The sequence below is a fragment of the Aotus nancymaae genome, unplaced genomic scaffold, assembly GCF_030222135.1.
Source record: "Aotus nancymaae isolate 86718 unplaced genomic scaffold, 86718_ANA_hifiasm-v0.15.2.pri h1tg000014l, whole genome shotgun sequence".
NCBI classification, from domain to species: Eukaryota; Metazoa; Chordata; class Mammalia; order Primates; family Aotidae; genus Aotus; species Aotus nancymaae.
Genome location: NW_026988425.1, coordinates 16,440,163 through 16,457,615, shown reverse-complemented (window position 1 = coordinate 16,457,615; position 17,453 = coordinate 16,440,163). Strand labels below are relative to the sequence as shown.

The following is a 17,453-nucleotide window of genomic DNA, read 5'->3' as shown; positions in this document are numbered from 1 at the left end:
GGCTGCCTATGGGGGCACACAGCACACTGTCTGGGCCTCACTGTCCTCCTTCGTAGAGGGAGCCTAATAGTGCTTGCTTTATAGCACTGTGATGAGGATTAAATTCACATGTGTGAAATGCTTGGAATGGCGCCTGACCTAGTAAATGATCAATCAATTTTAGTTTTCATTGGTAAGTGCAAAAGAATTGTTCGTGTAGTGAGAATTCTGCTCATTTATTTTTAATGTAAGTCTTCTTTAAAAGTGTTACAATCACTTCATTCTCCTTTGTCCATTATATAAACCTTTTTTGAATACTCATTATGTGCCAAGGCATTTGTACTCAGCACTGGGGACAAACTATAAATGTTACATAAATATAAATGACTTGCCCTCAAGTGACTTACGGTTGGCTGGAGGAGGGTGGTGAGGGCGCAGGCCCACAGGGGCACTGCAAGGTCTAGCAGGTGCACTTTTCAAAGCTTGGTGGTGGAAGGAGGGGAGTATGGTATGAGAGGACATTTTAATCTGGTTATTTTACATGGCAAAAATCTGTAATTGACCATACTCAAAGGGAATCTCCTGAACAAGCCTCTCATCATCCTTCACTGTTTAATCAACAGGCCCTCAACTTTTCTTGGAGACTCAAATGCATGATGAGTATCAGTGACTGTACAGGATATAAGGCAAAATAATGCCTCTGGTGGCTACTCTGCTGTGTATAGAGCTGTTTGTTCTTAAATAAATGCTTCCTGCTGAGGTTTTAAAATTATAGGGTCTGAATTCTTTGGGACAAGGGCAGGAATATTAGCTGTTATTTCTTCTTCTTCTTCTTCTTTTTTTGAGACGTAGTCTCCCTCTGTCACCCAGGCTGGAGTGAAGTGGTGCGATCTTGGCTCACTGCAACCTCCACCTCCCAGGTTCAAGCGATTCTCCTGCCTCAGCCTCCTGAGTAGCTGGAATTACAGGCGCATGCCACCATGCCCAGCTAATTTTTATATTTTTAGTAGAGATGGGGTTTTGCCACATTGGTCAGGCTGGTCTCAAACTCGTGACCTCATGATCTGCCTGCCTGGGCCTCCCAAAGTGCCGGGATTATAGGTGTGAGCCACTGCACCCGGCCTTAGCTGTTATTTCATAATGCTGCTGCTCTGCTTACATTTCCAGGTTTGCTATGTGTAATTTGTTGTGGTTAGGAAAATTAGGTGAGCGTATTTATTAGAATTATATTTAAAATCATATACAGCATATCTTGCATCTCACTGGAGAGAAAAGTGGAAGCATTAAGTGGATTTTTATGTGATTGTGTGGGGTAGGTTGTGGTAGTTTTTTAGAGGCGGATTTGTTTATTTCTTGGTACTTAGGTGGCTGTAGGTTGCATTTGATGGAATAGTGACTTCTTGGTAATTATACAGTCGAAATTCTTGCAGTGATGCTTTTCCAGCAGATATGTGGTAGGTTTGTCCTACTTATCATTTACACTTTTATGTCACTTATCTCTTCCTTTTTTTTTTTTTTGTTTGAACAGTCACTCAGGCTGGAGTGCAGTGGTACAACCACAGCTCACTGCACACTCAACCTTCTGGGCTCAAGTCATCCTCCCACGTCAGCACCCCTAAGTAGCTGGGACCACAGGGGTGTGTTACCATCTCTGGATAATTTTTGTAGTTTTGCAGAGATGGGGTCATTTTAACAACTACAGCAGTTTCTCTGTCCCTTTGATTTTGTTAGTTACTGATATGAAGCACACCTGGTATACTTCTATTTCGCCTTCAAATCCCAGCTCAAATGACCCACTCTGAGGAACGTTCTTTAATAAATCATCTTTCTTCTGCAGAACTGTGCTTGCATAACACTTTTGATCCTCTTACTAGAACTCAAGCTATGTGACACGTTTATGTCTCTGTCTCTGTCTTCTTAGTTGTGCCATGGTTTTCTGAGGTCAGGCACAACCATGTATCACTCCAGTGTATTATTAAACACTTGCCACTTTCTAATTGTTAATTGTACAAATGAATGGTGGTTTTGTTTTTACACTCTGTCTTTTTTGATGACACCCAACATTAGTGGGATTCCCCCATTCACCTACCCACTCACACACACATATACACCAGCACATTGAGTTCTCATGCCCCAAATATCAAATACTATTTTTCCTTAATTGTATTAACTTATGCCCACTTTTTCAAAACCTCCTGCATTTAAGAATTCTTGGCTGTGGCTACAGTTTATAACTCTTTGTTTTACCTTTCAGTAAATATTCACTATCTTGTGGGGTGTAGTTTAATGTTGTTAGCTTAGCTGGGGGTGGGGTGGCAGGTTTAGGAGTTCAGCTGGACAGGAGGAAGGTGATGACAAGTATGGTCAACTGTGTAGGTAGATGTCAAATTCCAAGATGTGGGGATACTTGTACCTCTTTTTATCTGTTAAGTAGTCATTCCCCTGGGAATAGCATCTCTCTTCCTTCAAGGAATTACTATTTACTCACATCAGCTATGTCACTTTGTTGAAGGGATTTTCGTGACTGCTCAGCAGCTCACGGTCCAGGCTGGAGCATCATGATCCTTTTCTGGGATGTTTTAAAGTCTGGAAAAAGGGTGAATTGGGAGTGGTGTGTGAGGCTGGTGGTTTGCTGTAAACTTGGAGTTGCCTCCTGTTCTTATCTGAAGGAAGACTCTTCTAAGGTCAGGAGCCCAAGAAAGAGGCAGGGACTCTCTAGCAGCCAGGATTCAGTCCAGCACCCCAACAATTTCCAAAGAAAGATTTGTTTCAGTCTAGCAAATTCTCTGTCTAGACAACACATCCTCTGTTCTCCACCCAAACTTTCTGGAAATACAGTGACCTGTAAGTTGTTATTTGTATGGAACTCATTGATAACTTTAAAAAGGTAATCATTCTTTCAAATTAAGATGTCAGTTAGTATTTTCTCATTTAATCCACATTTACTGAGTTCTCACCAATGTCAGCCATCATACTAACTAAATGCTTCAGAGAAAAGGGTCACTGAAACAGATAGACCCAAATCAAGTGGCTTACTATCTAGCACGAGGGGATAAACCTGAATCGGTGCGTGCCTAACTCCACGATGCAAGGCATCACATAATAAATATCATAAACATCATGTTTAATGTGTGAGTTTGGTAGACGAATGGTTTTCAACGGAGGAAGATCAGGGTTGGCTGTATTTGAGATTCTTCTAAAGTGTGGGTGGCCGCGTCATGTCAGGTTGATTCACCTGCATTCCAGATGTCAGGCAGGTTTACGATATCTTGTGTACATGGTCATTCAGTGTGTTTTGATGCCTTCACGTATCTTATGTTAAAAGCACTTCTTAGCACTTGTTTCCAAGGTTCAGGGCAGAGACGACTAAGGGAAGAAAACAATGCTTGACCATTACTTTAAAAAAAAAGCAACATGATCCTTTACAAATCAAACATGCTCTTAATATACATTTTATTGTTTTGAAGACCTTAAAACATTTTTGGGGGAGGTTGAAATAAGTATTTTTGTAGGACTTAGTGAGCATTGAATGGTATTTGTATCCAGAATTTAGGTATTAGTGAGCTTTCAGAGAAGATACTAGATTCTTAGATAAATGCCACGGTAATGTAAGTTGGCGAGGACCAAGTCACCCAGTAACGGAAGAGAGGGGACAGGCTGGTTGACGTAGATTGGAAGCCCTTATGAGTGGAAGAGCCAGCAGGAACAGGAAACAATGAGAGAAGCAGCAGGCAAAGCTAGAAAGATTGGCAGAAAGAATGGTACCGAACTTAAGGGTAGAACTGACAAATGCTGGAATTTCTGACATGTCTTTGGTGAACATGATCAAGGTGATCCAAGGCATTGACCTCACTTATACATGGTAACACATGACTAATTAACCCCATTAGGCAAGCAAACTACACATAATATATCCATATATAATGTGAGATGAAAAAGAGTAAAACTGGGAAAATTACAGTGGAAAATTCTACATTAGATGGAAAGGTTATGAAATATCTTTTCTTTTTTCTCTTTTTGAGATGGAGTCTTGCTCTTGTCGCCCAGGTTGGAGTGCAATGGCGTGATGTCAGTTCAGGGCAAGCTCTGCCTCCTGGGTTCAAGTGATTCTCCCACCTCAGCCTCCCTAGTAGCTGGGATTATAGGCACCAGCCACCATGCCTAACTAATTTATTGTATTTTTAGTAGAGATGGGGTTTCACCATGTTGGCCAGGCTGGTCTTGAACTCCTGACCTCAGGTGATCAACTTGTCTTGGTCTCCCAAAGTGTTGGGATTACACGTGTGAGCCACTGTGCCTAGCTTTTTTTTTAAATGAAGTGCAGAAATCTGAGTGAAGTGAGGGAGTCAGCCATAATAACTGAAGATGGATAGGAGGGGTATGTACTTGGGAAATAGCAAGGATCCTAATGTAACAGAAATGAGTAGCAGGGAGGGTAGGGTAGGGTGGTGGGGAAGAGTATGGAGAGGTCTTTAGAGAGGTAGTCAGAGGCTATACTGAGTACTTGCAGGGGATGCTAAGATTTTTGGTATTACACTAAGTGTGATGAGAAGCCATTGGCGGGTACTGAGTAGAGGGATGACAGGACTAGACTTAATACCTGAATCAGATCATCCTGGCTGGTGTAATATGTAAGCTCAAGAATGAGAAGCAGGGAGACAGGAAGTTGTTTTGACAGTTTGGTGCAGTATAATAGTGGTTTGAATTGGGATGGTGGGGATGGAGGTGAAAAGCTGGAGTGAAATTTGGTGAGTATTTTGAAAGTACATTTGAAAAGAAATTTTCATATACTGAATGTATGATGTAAATCCTAGGTGACACCTAGGATTTTGGCTTAAACAACTAAATGAATGAACAGCTCATTTACTGGCATCATGAATATTTGATCATCCTTTCAATATTTGCTCAAGTTTGATAAACCTGTGTTTCCCCTCATTCATTTTTCAGTGGGCAGATGCACCTTGCTACTGACAGTTGTCAGTGGCTGCCGGCACACTTCTTTGTCTGATGTCTGTGTCTCCATCTCTTCCACTTGGGTGCCAGCAGCTGAGAGGAATTAATCCTTTCTGTGTTCCACTATTTTATATTTTTATGACAGAAGATGTAGTCAAAGTTACAAAGAAGGTGTTTTTCCTGGATCTATTGAAGACTCATTGGGTTAACTGAAAATCATGAAAAAGTTTCCCTTCTTTAGTTACGGGTCAGCTTTGGAGGTCATTGAAACTGGGAAAGAATCTTATGTGGCTACTGACCTTAGCAAAGAAACTTTTTATAAAACTTTTTCAGAAACAATTAACTGAGAGGACACATCTAGCCTTGTGGCCCTTTTCTCCTTTATCCATGCCACTCTGCTGTCTGAATTATTCTACATTGTTTATACAAAACCCATAGCTTTTATGCGGTCCTTTGAGTAATGATGTACTTTATCACACCTAGTAGAGATTTACTAGTCATAAATGGAATTATTTAGGGGATTCTGTACAAGTCTAGACACCCTTTAACTCAAGAACTTATGAAGAAGGTTTATGATGATCATAAGGCTTATGATTATCTTTCTTGACTGTGGCAATACACAACTTGTGTTGTCATCTTGACAGGTGAAGACCAAAAATGAAAACACAGCTACAACCACGTTTCTTGATTGTGATACGTTCCTGGAGATTTATGATTTTAAAAATGTGCTTGCTGGCTGCCACTCTGCTACCAAAAATAGCTAGTCTGAAGGGGCTAAGTGTTAGAGGACGTTCCTGGAAACCAGTTCATCGGAGACCATTTGTGACAAAACATTTCTGAATTATTTTTCACAATTTACTATCTCTGGTAAATGAAACGAATTTCTGTCAAAAGAGCTAGGTCTTCTTTAATAATCAAATATATTTCTTACTGCCAAAATGTGAAATGAAAAAAATGAACTTAAGTTGGTAGTTTACCGCAGCCATTCCAGAATATCTAACTATTAATGGGAGTCAATGGCACCAAACACACCATGTACTACAATGCTATTTTAGGAGGCAGAAGAACGGATTGGAAGAAAAAATTATTGGCATTTAAACCAGAAAATCTGGAGTCAGGAAGCTCAGAAGTTCTTTGTGAATAGTTCTATAACCTTGAACAAGTTATTTTGCCTTTCTGATCCTGGGTCTTCGGCTATGAAACGCTGCCAAAAATGACTGCTCTGTGTCGTTTGTGTCAAAGACTGAAAGCGTCACATCAGTGAAAATTTGGATAGACACATTGCTGCATATAAATCCGATGCTTTGGGATCTCACACTGCACGGATTCGGAAACTACTGCATGTGCACGATTTTCCGCCTAGTTCCCTGCAGGTGAGGGTTTTTTTTTTTCAGAAAGGTAACTGTAGCCCTGCCCTGAAGATGATGAGTGCCACAGAGATTTTTCAGGGTGGAGTTATCCAGAAATTGACTTCGGGGTGAGTAAAACTAAGATCCGGGGAAGGCTGCAGCCACTTTTCCAGGGTAAGGGGCGGTGTCATTTGGAGAGGACGAAAGTGATTATAAGCCACAGAACGTGGCGCCAGGATTCACCATTACGAACCATTTCAGGAAAAGAAGTTCTGACCTCGGAGGCACCAAGATCTTTACCAACAACCTGGGATGCTCCCTTCAGGAGGGAGCGGGTGAGGAGGACACAGATTCGAGGGCGGGCGACACAGGGAGAGGACAGAGGTTCCAGAGACTTCTGTTTTAAGGCTTTCGGGATCCCTGAGAGTGCCCTTGAGGGCTCCGAGCGCGGGGAGCGGGCGCTGGGAAGTGGCGGTTACAGTCTCAGGTCCCACACCCTTTCCCGCGCCCCCCTCACCGGTTCGGGAGCGCCCTGGGCACCAGCCTCGTGCGCCCCCAAGCCCACGCGGGTCTCTGCTTACGTCGTCGCGCCCCCACCCGGCAAGCGCCGCACCCACCGGCCCACCCAGTAACGGTTTCTGGACCCTCGGCCTCTCCCCCGCCCCCTCCTTCCCGGCTCACGAGATCCGCAGTGCTGCGCCTTTTGGAGAGGGGTCATCCACTCCGGAACCGACGTGAGCGGCCACGGCGCCGGCCCGCGGAGGCGGCTGCGGGATCCCCCACTTCCAGTCCGTCCCCTCGGCGCCGCACCCCAAGCTCTCTCCCTCAGCTCCGCGCCCCCCACCGCCCCCGCGTCCCCGCCCCTGCGCCCCCCGCTGCCCCTACCGCCCCCACTGCGCCGCTCCTCCCTCCCGCCCCCTCACTTCCCCGGCCCCCCCTCCGCAGCGCGGCTCTCACGCGCAGCCGAATTCGGCGCCGCCTCCATCAGAGCCGAGCCGGCGACTCCACGGAACGGCCGCCCCAGTCTCCGCCGCCGGGCCTTCCGCATCCCTTCCCCGTCCCGCCCCCCAGCCGCAGGCGCCCGGACTCTTCTCCCTCCTCCCTCGTCCCTCCCTCCGGCCCGCCCCCTCCGCGCTCTCCGCGCCTGCAGCCAGAGCCCAGCCCGCCAGCCGGGCGGGCAGGAGGGCGGCGGCGGCACAGCCATGAGCTTTGAGGGCGGCCACGGCGGCAGTCGGTGTCGCGGGGCGGAGAGTGGGGACGCCGAGCCGCCCCCGCAGCCTCCCTCGCCGCGGCCGCCGCCGCCGGGAGAGCCGGCCCAGGTCCCCGCGGCCCCCCGCTACCTGCCGCCGCTGCCCGCGCCCCCCGAGACCCCCGAGCGCGCCGCCGGGCCGAGCGAGCCGCCCGGGGAGGTGGCCCCGCAACGCAGGGGCGCGGACGAGCTGCCACCGCCGCCGCTGCCCCTGCAGCTCGCTGGCCAGGAAGTGGCGGCTGCTGGCGACTCCGGGGAAGGTCCGAGGCGCCTCCCGGAGGCGGCGGCAGTGAAAGGCGGCCCCAAGGAGTCTGAGGCCGACGCGGGAGGCGACGGCGAGCGGCGGGGCGCCGGCGACCAGCCCGAGACGCGCTCGGTGTGCAGCAGCCGCAGCAGCAGCAGTGGCGGCGGCGACCAACGTGCTGGGCACCAGCACCACCAGCCCATCTGCAAGATCTGCTTCCAGGGCGCGGAGCAGGTAAGGCCCGGCGGGACCCGGAGACAGCCGGCGGCGGCTCCCACTCGCGCCGGTCCAGCTTTCAGCACCACGGACAGCGCACGCCTCTTTCTCAGTTTGCCTCTGATGAGGCTCCTCTGGTTCTGCTCTGTGAGCGCTGGCTCCAGCGTGCGTTCTTTCCCCTTTCCCTTACTGTGAAGGCAAATAAAAATGTCCCAGTGGCGAATACTGAGTTTAATTTCACCTACACTTCTTTTTCCTTCCTGGCTTAGCAGCTGCATGTTCCTCAGGTGCTTTAGTGATCATGCCAAAAGTATATTTTGTGAATTACTCGATGGATTTTGGGTTATGCATAGAAGCAAACCTGTCAAATGTAAGGTGAAGTCCGTTTTCTACAAATGTATCTTGAGACGGATGTCATATCACAGCCAGAAAGGGCAGGATCTTTCTTTACTGCAAATTTTGGTGACTTAATCTCATGTATGTGAAAAGCATGTGATAGTTTTTGCAAGAGAAATAGGAATGTACTTTGAAAGAAAGGCTATTATGCCAACAATGTACTTTATATTCTGTCAGCAACACAATACTAAAATTATAAACATCATTGTAGGTGCATGCAAACTTATATGAGAGTAATCATGCGGAAGAAAGAATAAGTTTATGTCCCTCACAAATGTGTGGTCTGAGAAAACATTAGGTGTAATATTTTTAAAAGTAAGGAAATTGCATACGAATATACAGGCTTTTAGGAATATAGTGCCCTAAGTCAATATTTATGATGCTACATTTAGAAAAAAATAAAAGCGTAATGCTGCTTTCTGGGATGCCATGTGTTTCTTCTTTAGCAATGATTAAGAATAACTGCAGAGGAAATGCATCTGACCATCCACTTAAAAGTTATTAAAGAGATTTAATAGTACAGCTTTCCCCCACGGGTATTGGGAGCTATATCTTGCAGACATTTTGTATGTTGGTAGAATGTTTATGTCATAACTCTAAGCAATATCTTTGAAATAGTTTTAAGATTTTAGTTTCAGTCCCATCAGAGGTATAAAATTTTAATTTCATTTTCTAGGATAGAGCCTGATGCTGTATCCTGAGTAAATGACTTTGAAAGAAAAGAAAGGAAGCATTAGGTTTTTACAATAGATACACAGTCACAAGTATTCACACTGAGCTGTTTTCTTTTTAGGGTGAACTGTTAAACCCCTGCCGATGTGATGGGTCAGTTCGGTATACACATCAGCTGTGCCTGCTAAAGTGGATCAGTGAGAGAGGTTCCTGGACCTGTGAACTCTGCTGTTATAGATACCATGTTATAGCCATTAAAATGAAACAACCTTGCCAGGTAAGCAGCTTCAACATTTATTTTTCCTGAAATAATTTTGTTAACATAAATGCACTTAAGCTTAGTTATTACTAAGGATACTTACTTATGCTACTTAAAAACATTTTGTGCAAATTACAGTAAAACCAAGATTTAGAATTTGTAAACATGTGTTTTGAGAAAGCCATGACATTTTATCCGAGAAACTCAAAAGACATTTTAATCAGATGGTTTCCTTTATTAATTTTTTACTTATTCATAAAATGATACTCATCTTATTTTCTAAAAACGCAAGTTGGTAACATGACTTATACCCTACTTAAATCAATTTTATTCATTAGAAAACTCATCTTATTTTCTAAAAAGGCAAGTTGGTAACATGACTTATACCCCACTTAAATCAAATTTATTCATTAGAAATGTTACACAATTGATTTTATTAATATTTTGGTAACTTAAGCATTTAAGCCCTAATGGGCTCCACTTATGGAAAACAGATACAAGTAAAGGAAAACTTTACTGGTATGAAAACTTTGGTTAAATCTATTAGTTCTAATCTGAATGCTCTTTCCACTTAACCAGGCTTTCTTTTTCATATGATGTTCTTTCGCAGTTAAATTTTGGCTGATTTTCTTCTTTGCTGTATTCAACTACAGAGTGGATACAGAAGTATTCCCAACAGTTACTCTCAATAATACTACTGAAATAGTATTCTTACATATTCTTAAACTTTTTTTGTATAATCACATAATAACACAATACACATAAATCTACAAATGCCCTGGAAAATAGGCTTAAAAATTTATTGTTAAACAGATTCAGGTTCTTTGAACAGACAGGTAGAATATAAAATATTAAGAATGGCATCTTAAGGAAAAGCAGAATTTTGTGTAATTTATGATATCTGGTAGGCTGAAGTTAAGCAGACGTAAAAGAATAGGGTTCAAAGCAGAGACAAAGGAATAATGAAAGGAAAAATAATAGGGAATTGCAAAGTTGGGAGGGGGAAAATATAATAAACTCTAGTGTTCCTTGTTGCTATCTAAATCACCCAGTTTAATTTTTATTCAACAACGTAATATAGGTGGAACTATTAGTGTTTGCCGAAGGAACCTGAAAGCTGAATTACTAGTGCATTAATAATTTAAATTTCATAGTTTAAAATTTTTGCATTGTTTATATAGTTTGCAATTAATTTGCATCTCTGATAGTATCCATTTAAGGCATGATTAGCAAGCACAAAATGAAAATATGTATTTCTCAAGCTCACCTAAGACTTATGAATAATTTGGAAAGATAAAGCATAAATAATATGGATGAGTGATATTACCATGCTGAAGACAAGCACAAACCTGACACCTTTTCCCAGAACCTCTGATTGAATTACTTGGGTATCAGTTTATGAATCCATCATAGCTGTCTTGAAAAACAGATGAAACCATTTTCAAAGACTAGTATATAGGTAGTATAATTGGATTTAAAACAGTTTTATCAATAAAAATATGTGAGAAAATAATAAGAGTTTTGGACTCTGGAGAAAAGTTCCCCAAGAAGAGCTATGGTCAGACTCTCATTGGCTGAAAGAGAAGACTATTTCAGAAACTTGAACTTATGGTAACTATATGTTAATTCATTTGGGATGATTAATTTTGAAGTAAATAGAGATAAGCACTTGATGTACATTTTAAAATAGAGAAGAGATAAAGAGCTGGGCAAAAAATATATATTTACTAATTTTAATCCTATAGCAAAAAGAATTGGTTACTATTGCTTCATTTGCAAAAGATTCAATAGTTATTTTTAAAAAGTAACTCCACAAACTTGCATATGATTTTCCTTTTCCCCAAAAAGAACTAAAAACCAAAAACTAATCCAGTATTACTAACCCATTTAGGGTTAATTTTATTATGACATCTATAAATACTACTATTATCTGTAACCTGATCTGATTGTTGTAGTGACCTACAAAATCATATTTAGAAACAAAGCTGATATGAATGTGGTGATGACAGTTCAGAACATGCTGGGGATGAAATAACTTTCCATGACTGCATCAGATACACATCAAGCTTGGTACTCTTAATGAACAGAAATCAGTTGTAAACTTCCCCAAGTTTGAATTCTAACATATAGGAGTAGCTTATACTCAGGTAAAGTTTAGCTGTTTGTCTGACATTTCTGTTATGGATGACTCATAAACTGAGCATTCACTCAGATTCTTAGTTTTCTCCCTTGCTGGTGTGGAGCCAATCCTTTGTAAGCAGGTGATTTCTTGGATGTATATACACAGAGAAGAAACAATGATATTCACAAACACTTTGCCACGCACTGTTCTAAATGCTTTATGTATGTGGATATTGATACTTAATCTTCATGACAAGTCTAGAGGTGAGGAATATTATCATTCCTATTTTACTCAAAGGGAAACTGAGGCACAGTAAAGTTAAGTAACTTCTACTAGGTACCTATTTAATAAAAGGTAAAGCCAGGATTCAGGCTTAGTCAGTCTGGCCCAGGGTTTACTGTCTTAGCTGCCCTGTTGGAGAGTGTGCTTCTCAGTCCCATCCTAGCCACCTTGATGTTTCTGGGTCTATCATGACTTGTCCTGGAAAAGGCGGGAACTAGTTTCAACCTGGGTCTCTAAGATGGGTTGGAAAGGTTTTGACTGTCTATTATTGCATAACAATCCACTTCAATACTTGGTTCTTTAAACAACTGTCATTTATGATCTGTTAAGAGTCTATAGGTTGATGGAGGTCAGCTGAGAGGTCTTTCTCTGCGTGCCGCATCACCTGGAACTATCTTCATCCAAAGGCTTAACCTGGTTGGAACATCCAAGAAGCCTTGCTCATTTGACCTGGTTGTGGCTGGAAGCTCAGTTGGGGCTGCCACCTGGTGTCTTAGTTCTCTCTCCATGTGGCCGCTGCTTCTCACTGTGATAGCTGGGTTCCAAGCACATGAAAGTGAAAGTTACAAATGTCTTAAGTACCAGACTTGGAAGTGACGTGGTTTCACATCTGCTGGATTCTTTTGTGTAAAGCTAGACACAGGCCCAACTCAGATTCAAGGGAAGGAGAAATAGACTCCACTTCTGGAGTCTGGCCCTTCTGCCATCTTTATCCACCATAGGAGGTAGCTTCTAAGATGGCCCTGCCTTCCTGACCTGCTCTCTGCATTTGGTCCTCATGAAGTCCAGGTAGATCAGCACATATCAATGTAACTTCCCTTCCAGGGCTCTGAACCAAAGGAGGTTAAAACGATGTATGCAAGCACTCACCAGTGGTGTTTGATATATAACCTCAAGCACTTTCACAAGTGAGTATTACCATGTTGTATTTCCTTGTGCTCAGAGGAAGATGAGGACAAAGAAGGGCAAGGAGCAGTTACCAGGAAGCAGGTGTGTGTGAGGAAAATGTGCTGCAGTGAGCCTAACACCTTGGTTTTACTTGTTATTCTCACTGACATTTGAATTCTTTGAGAATTGGGGTCTAACCTCCCAATTTCATTGGATTTCACTGACGCTTAGCAATGTGACCCAATAGAAAGCTAGCAGATGTATCCTGTACAACATAGTTAAACCTGAATTGCTGTATCATTAGCAGTAGGGATTAATTAAGACATTTGAGGTAATTAAAATGCATTTACCTTCCTATCTACTTGCAGAATCTATTTTATTTATTAACATATCCAAGATGATACCTTAAGGACAATTTAAGAGTAAAGGCTAGTTCTGTTCTGAATCTGGTCTAAAATTAGTGAAATGGATGAACATATAAGATTGGTTTTATTTTGAGATGTTGGGAGCATTATACATTAATTAAGCCATATTCCAGCTTATGAATGGTTCAGTATTTTTTCCAGAGGCATGATAGATCTTTGAGAGGTAACATTTATGGGATGAAGTATTGTACGTGAAATTTTGAACTTTCTATAAAAGACAGACTGTATTGCCTAAACAAAGAAAAGCTCTGTAAATGGAAGGTAATATCTATGTTATTTTAGACAAACTACTTAAACTCTTTGCATCTCCCTTGACTCATCTTCAGAAAGGAGATGACAGTGGTACCTGTCTTATCCCCTGTTTTGAGAATTAGACACAAAATATGTATGAAATGCTTCGAATAACACCTGGTCCATAGCAGGTTCCATTTAAATGCTGGCTCTGGATATTATGATCTGTTCAGTCAGCTAAGGGATGGGGATCTTCACTTGCTCACTGCCACAGGTCCTTCTTGTTTACTTCTCATTGTGTCACCAAAGTGAAGTTAGTGGCTCCTCTTCCCACATCATTCTTTACCTTTGGATTTTTATTCCCTGCTTTTTCTGGGATCCCACCTTGGTTTCTGACCAAATCAGTTGACATCCATGATGAATGAATGAGCATTTTTAAAAGCAGGTGTAATGAGATATAATGATCTCAGTGCAGTGAGCATATTTACTCTCCAGATGTCCCTCACCATGGGTCTTATTTATGTCCTTACTGGAGTCTACTCATAATTGGAGCAATGAGATGCTTTTAAATGTGGCTAAGCACAGGGCAGCACTATTCAAGGTCAGGGAGCCATACTTTGTTTATGCTTTGGAAAAGCTTCTGTCAAGTGGGGTGCCTGTAACCTGTGAGTAGGTGGGAGGTTAGAGAAGTCTGAGATCCCTGGGGGGCAGTCACAGAAGGGGCAGTAGCTGAGCATCAGTCACAGGGAGTCGTGGTGTTCACCAGCTTTCCTTCTTCTTCCTCCTCCTTCGTTTCTTGGAGCACCAGAGGAAAGGACCAGTGTTATATGCCTCCCTTGCCTACTTGGGAAGGGATTGAGACTTGCATGTGGTCCATAGGCCTTTTCAGGGATTAGGCTTTGGCCATTGTTACTGGCTTATAATATTTTTTATTGGCCTTTCCCTTACTGCTTTTCATTTAAACTCTTCTAATGTGCTGTCAGCAGCAGATCTTCTTAATAGCAGTTAGAATGACTCGGAAATCTCTTAGCAAGGAGAAGGACTTGAGATTTTTTTTTCATTTTTATCCATGTTCTTAAAACCCTGGGATTTATCATAAAGGATTTCAATAAGAAGGGAATTAGATAGCAGGTAGGGGTTTATTTTGGCTATCCTTCTTAGGTACGGTTTCCAGACCTTCTTGTAGGACATAAATAGAAGTTTAATTAACTTTCCAAGGAGCCCTTGGTCATTGCTTTTCAAAATGGAGCTCCATCATGAAAGGGGCATTTCCACCTTCAAAACTGACTGTTACAAGGCGGTAGCTGACACACTAGGAGGAGCTGACAAATTATCATTGAAAACTGACTTTGGTTTTGAAAATGTATGAAGAAAACATCAGAGCATGAACTATCAGCATTGCATGCTGTCACTCGAAATCATTCAAGACATTTGCATTTCGTGGCTTAAAATTGTCTGCATATGTGCAACCCTGTGACACGGTGAGCCACCCCTTTGACTTTTTGTCTAACTGCTGCTCTTGCTACCATTCTCTGTAGATTTAATAGAAAATGACAAGCTGAGAGGAGACTTTTTATTACCATACCAGAATAACTAAAAAAAAAGATGCTCTGATGCAAGATTTAAATGTCTATCCTGGAATATTTTGTAGGTAACTAAAAATGTCAAAATGAACAGCATATCACAAGGCAGCTTTCTCACCTTAGGAGTTGTTTTTGTTTCATTTGCTTACTAATTTTCAAAACATAAGAATCTGCATTTCGCTCACTAGAACAGATGAATGATTTTCTGCTGAATAAAATATGTAAATTTTACTTTGTGTACTACTATAGCCATCTAATTTACTGTACAGACTACATGTACAGTGATTTTACAGTTTCTCCTAGGCCAGATGGTTCTGAGACAGTGGTAAAAGGAGCCAAAGGCCACTTAGGACGTTGTGCTCTGGTATTTGCTTTTAAACTATTTAGAATGAGGCTTGGGGACAATATGGACCCTACAGGTGATACCTCTCAGGACTTCCTTCTCTACACATCTTCTACTTTTCTATATCTTCTAGCCCTTTTAAGTGCATTCCCCTCAGACACATTCCTCTTCTCTGCTTTCTTTGCCCCTCCACTCAGCTTCCTGTAGAAGAAAGAGCGTATTCCTAGGCAGAAACGGCTTGACTTATGGGTTAAAGGAAATTAGGATGGCAAGAAGATTTGGCAGTGGTTGGGTAGAGGAACCTTGTCATGGCTCCAAGCTGACTTCACTGGATAACATTTGTATTACTATTTAAATCAGCAGTAGTTAGAAGGCTTTTCCTTTGCAGGGTCAGACAGGAAATATTTTAGGCTAGGAGGGTCATTGTAAGCTACGGTCGTAGTATGAAAGCAGCCGTAGACAGTGTGGCTGTGTTCCAGTAAAACTTTACTTATAGAGACTGAAATTTGAATTTCATATCATCTTAATGTGTCAAGAAGTAGTATTCTTTTTTAAAAAATGTTTCCCCTGCCATTAAAAAATGTAAAAACTCATGGGCCACACAAAAACAGGGGCAAGCTGGGTTCATCCAGCTGCATTTGGTAGTAATTTAAACAGATGAAGTATTGATATGGACTTAGGATTTTTATGACCTCTTAGAAAATTCAGTGGGGGGGGATGTTTCTAAATTTCTATGTTAATTTGTAATTTTGAATGAACTTATTGTAAACTTACATTATTTAGAAATGGTGGCATTTTAGCTCCATAATGAAATGCTGTTAACTTCTAAATGTTAAAACCATTGCTTCTTTGAAACAGTTTCTTGGTTGTATCAGACTCAAATCCTGAATTCGGAGGAGTCGCTTTGGTTAAGTCAGGAGTGGAAAGTAGGGGCGTCTCAGAGTAAGTGTCTTTGGAACAGGCCACGGTTCTTTTCTCTCCCTGAGTCCTGGAATACATTTTAGAGAATGCTCTTATGCCTCACCCCCCAGGCTGTATGCAGCCCAGCAAATATCCTTGCAGTATTGCCTTCTGAATGTTTTGAAATGAGATTATTTTAATTTGCTTAGGGTTTCTGGGCTTACGTTCTGAGGGACAAACATAGCAATGAGCGGGACAGGTTTTAGAGCACATTATATAACCAAGCTCAATACTGCTGACATTCATTTTCTTGGCCACTTTGTGGGCATTCAGTGAATATTTATGGTATGAATGAATAAATGAATGAATAGATGACACACAAGTGTTTTTGCAGGGTAGCCAGAGCCATGGAGGTGGTGTTATTTTCGCCATGAGAATACGACTCAAGAAAATAAAATTGCATTAATTACTCATATATTAGCCATCTAATAGTCATCAATTTTCCACTTGTTCTCAAGTTGATCTTCTAATAATGCTATTCTCAAGTTTCCTGGGCAAGTATGTTCAGTTCTTCAGACCATAGGAAAAAGCCTTGAGTGTAACACAGGGATCTATTTTTTAAAACCAAGATTTTTTTTTTATAAAAGCTTCCAGTGAGATGTATCTGCTCTTTTCAAAAAGTAAAATGTCATGAAAAAAGACTGAATGTGGAATTACCCATGTGTGACACCCTTGCTTTCTTGAGCTTGTCATTGGTTGAAGGGTTTCTTCTAGCATTTATTCAGGGAATTTGAATAATTTGTCAGAAATTTTGCCGTATGATCATGGATATAGATGAGCTGCTAAGAGTGTCTACTGGATATACATTTTTGGTGTGAAATCTGCCACCTGGCTGAAAACAAGGTGACTTTTTTGATGAGCAGTCTGCACAGTTGTAACATAACTTCAGACATGATTTTCCACTGGTGAATACAATACTCAAACCCAGGGAGATGTAGCCAGAGAACAGGCTATTTCCTCCTCACTAATTTCCTGCTTTGCCTTGGCATGTAGTTGTGCTGTGATGTGACTGATGTTTTGCTAAAGGGATTGGTATAAAGGAAACTCAGCTTCTTTCTATTTTGGGACCTTCTGAGAGTAGAATGGGATGCCTCTGAGGGCAAAATGAGAGTGCTTCCAACCCTTCAGAATAGCAGGGAATGGACTGATGGTACATAATCACCTACAATTACAAGTAAATGGCTGGCAGACACGGAGGAGTTGGCCAAGAAAAACTGCACTATGGTTTGTGCTTTCTGTACCCTTGGATATTTGACAACATCTTCCCTGTGAGCGTAACTCATCATTCAAAAGCTGTTCCAC

At 42.0% G+C, this 17,453-nt stretch overlaps 1 protein-coding gene across 1 annotated transcript in view; it reads left to right on the top strand.

The window, feature by feature from the left end:
* Positions 1 to 7,267: 7,267 nt before the first annotated feature.
* The window catches only part of MARCHF11 (membrane associated ring-CH-type finger 11), a 123,335-nt gene continuing 113,149 nt past the window's right edge, over positions 7,268 to 17,453 (top strand). Inside the window, exons 1-2 of the mRNA XM_012475319.3 lie at positions 7,268 to 8,008; positions 9,180 to 9,335. Of these exons, the coding sequence (XP_012330742.3) occupies positions 7,484 to 8,008; positions 9,180 to 9,335 (681 nt within the window). The 5' untranslated portion in view covers positions 7,268 to 7,483. The remainder of the gene's footprint in view (positions 8,009 to 9,179; positions 9,336 to 17,453) is intronic.